Below are 1,486 nucleotides of genomic sequence, written 5' to 3' on the forward strand. Positions count from 1 at the left end.
TGCCGCTTCGAGTCCCTCACGCTGTCCCACAACAACATGATCGCCCTCAAGCCCATCCTGCAGGCCTGGCTGGAGGAGGCCGAGGGCGCCCAGCGGGAAAAAATGAACAAGCCCGAGCTCTTCAATGGGGGCGAGAAGAAGCGCAAGCGGACTTCCATCGCCGCCCCTGAGAAGCGCTCGCTGGAGGCGTACTTCGCCGTCCAGCCCCGGCCCTCCTCCGAGAAGATCGCCGCCATCGCCGAGAAATTGGACCTCAAAAAGAACGTGGTGCGGGTTTGGTTTTGCAACCAGAGACAGAAGCAGAAACGGATGAAATTTTCCGCCACCTACTAGGGGCGGGCGGGAGGGGCGGCCCCGGCACCGGGGGCACCGGGGGGGCCGGGCCGGGGCCGCGGGGACGCCCACGCACCGCCACCGTCGCCTGAGACGCCGTGGGAGGCTCCTGGGGACCAAGGGACGATGTCGAAATTAAACGCGAACTACTCGGGGAGAGGAGGGGGCGAGCGTGTGGGGGGGTGCGCTATCAATTATTAAAACAAAAAAGACACGGGGACACCAACGAGAAGAAGGAGGAGAGAGGAGGTAAAAACGCTCTAGAAGCCCGGGGGGGGGTCACTTGTGCGGCCCTCTCCCCTCTCTGCCCCCCAGCCCCCCGACAGAATGCGGGAGAAAAAGCAACTTAAAGCGTAAACACACACAGACACACACCAATAAATACCGTGACAGCAACAGCCACACACCGAGAAACCTAAGTCACAACTTTCCGAAGGAAAACAAAACCGACCAACAAACCCGGAAGGCGAAACTGTTGGTGATGATGATGCTACGTTTGGTTTGGGTCTCTTTTCATTACTTTCTGCTTTTTTTTCTTTGCCCTGGCTTAGTAATGAATGAGGACAGCGGTGGTTTGGTGCGGGGGAACTTTTTCTTTAGTTGGCTTGGGTTTGGGGTTTTTTTGTTTGTTTGTTTTGATCTTTATTTTTCTTTGTTGTTTTGGGGTTTTTTTCCTGTTGTTTTTTTATTTTCCTTCGAACGCGGTTTTGCGCGAGGCTTTGGCGATGGGTCTTGTCTGTGCCGGGGGAACGGTGAGAGCAGGGCAAGGGCCGGGAGCGGGGGAGCGGACCCCCGAGGCTAGGGAGCAGCCCCTTTCCTCTCCGTTGTTGCCTCAATAATCCTAGCTAGCTCAAGGAAAACAAGGGGAAAAAAGTTACTCCACAAGCCCTTTGTCTCTCCTCCCTCGCCTGCGTGGTTTGCGTTTCCAGCTGTGTCCAAAGAAGGGTCCCTCTCTCTGCAGAGATGCATCTGGAGGCAGATGCCAAACCTGCCAGAGCGGGGTTGCTCTCCAAAAAATTATGTTCAGACTCATTAAGGCTCATGGTTAACTGTTCTTTCTCCTCCCTCCCCGCTGCTCCCGACCGCATGCCCCCCGGCATCCCCACCGAATCTGCTGGATTTGGGTTAAGGTCCCCCCTTGGTTTCCTCCAAG

At 56.3% G+C, this 1,486-nt stretch overlaps 1 protein-coding gene across 1 annotated transcript in view; it reads left to right on the forward strand.

Annotated features, from left to right (window-relative positions):
• The window catches only part of POU4F1 (POU class 4 homeobox 1), a 2,430-nt gene extending 2,033 nt beyond the window's left edge, over positions 1-397 (forward strand). Inside the window, exon 2 of the mRNA XM_064721278.1 lies at positions 1-397. This exon is cut by the window's left edge and continues 717 nt beyond it. Coding sequence (XP_064577348.1) covers positions 1-333 — 333 coding nt within the window. The 3' untranslated portion in view covers positions 334-397.
• The last annotated feature ends 1,089 nt before the right edge of the window (positions 398-1,486 follow it).

Source organism: Zonotrichia leucophrys, chromosome 1, assembly GCF_028769735.1.
Source record: "Zonotrichia leucophrys gambelii isolate GWCS_2022_RI chromosome 1, RI_Zleu_2.0, whole genome shotgun sequence".
NCBI lineage: Eukaryota > Metazoa > Chordata > Aves > Passeriformes > Passerellidae > Zonotrichia > Zonotrichia leucophrys.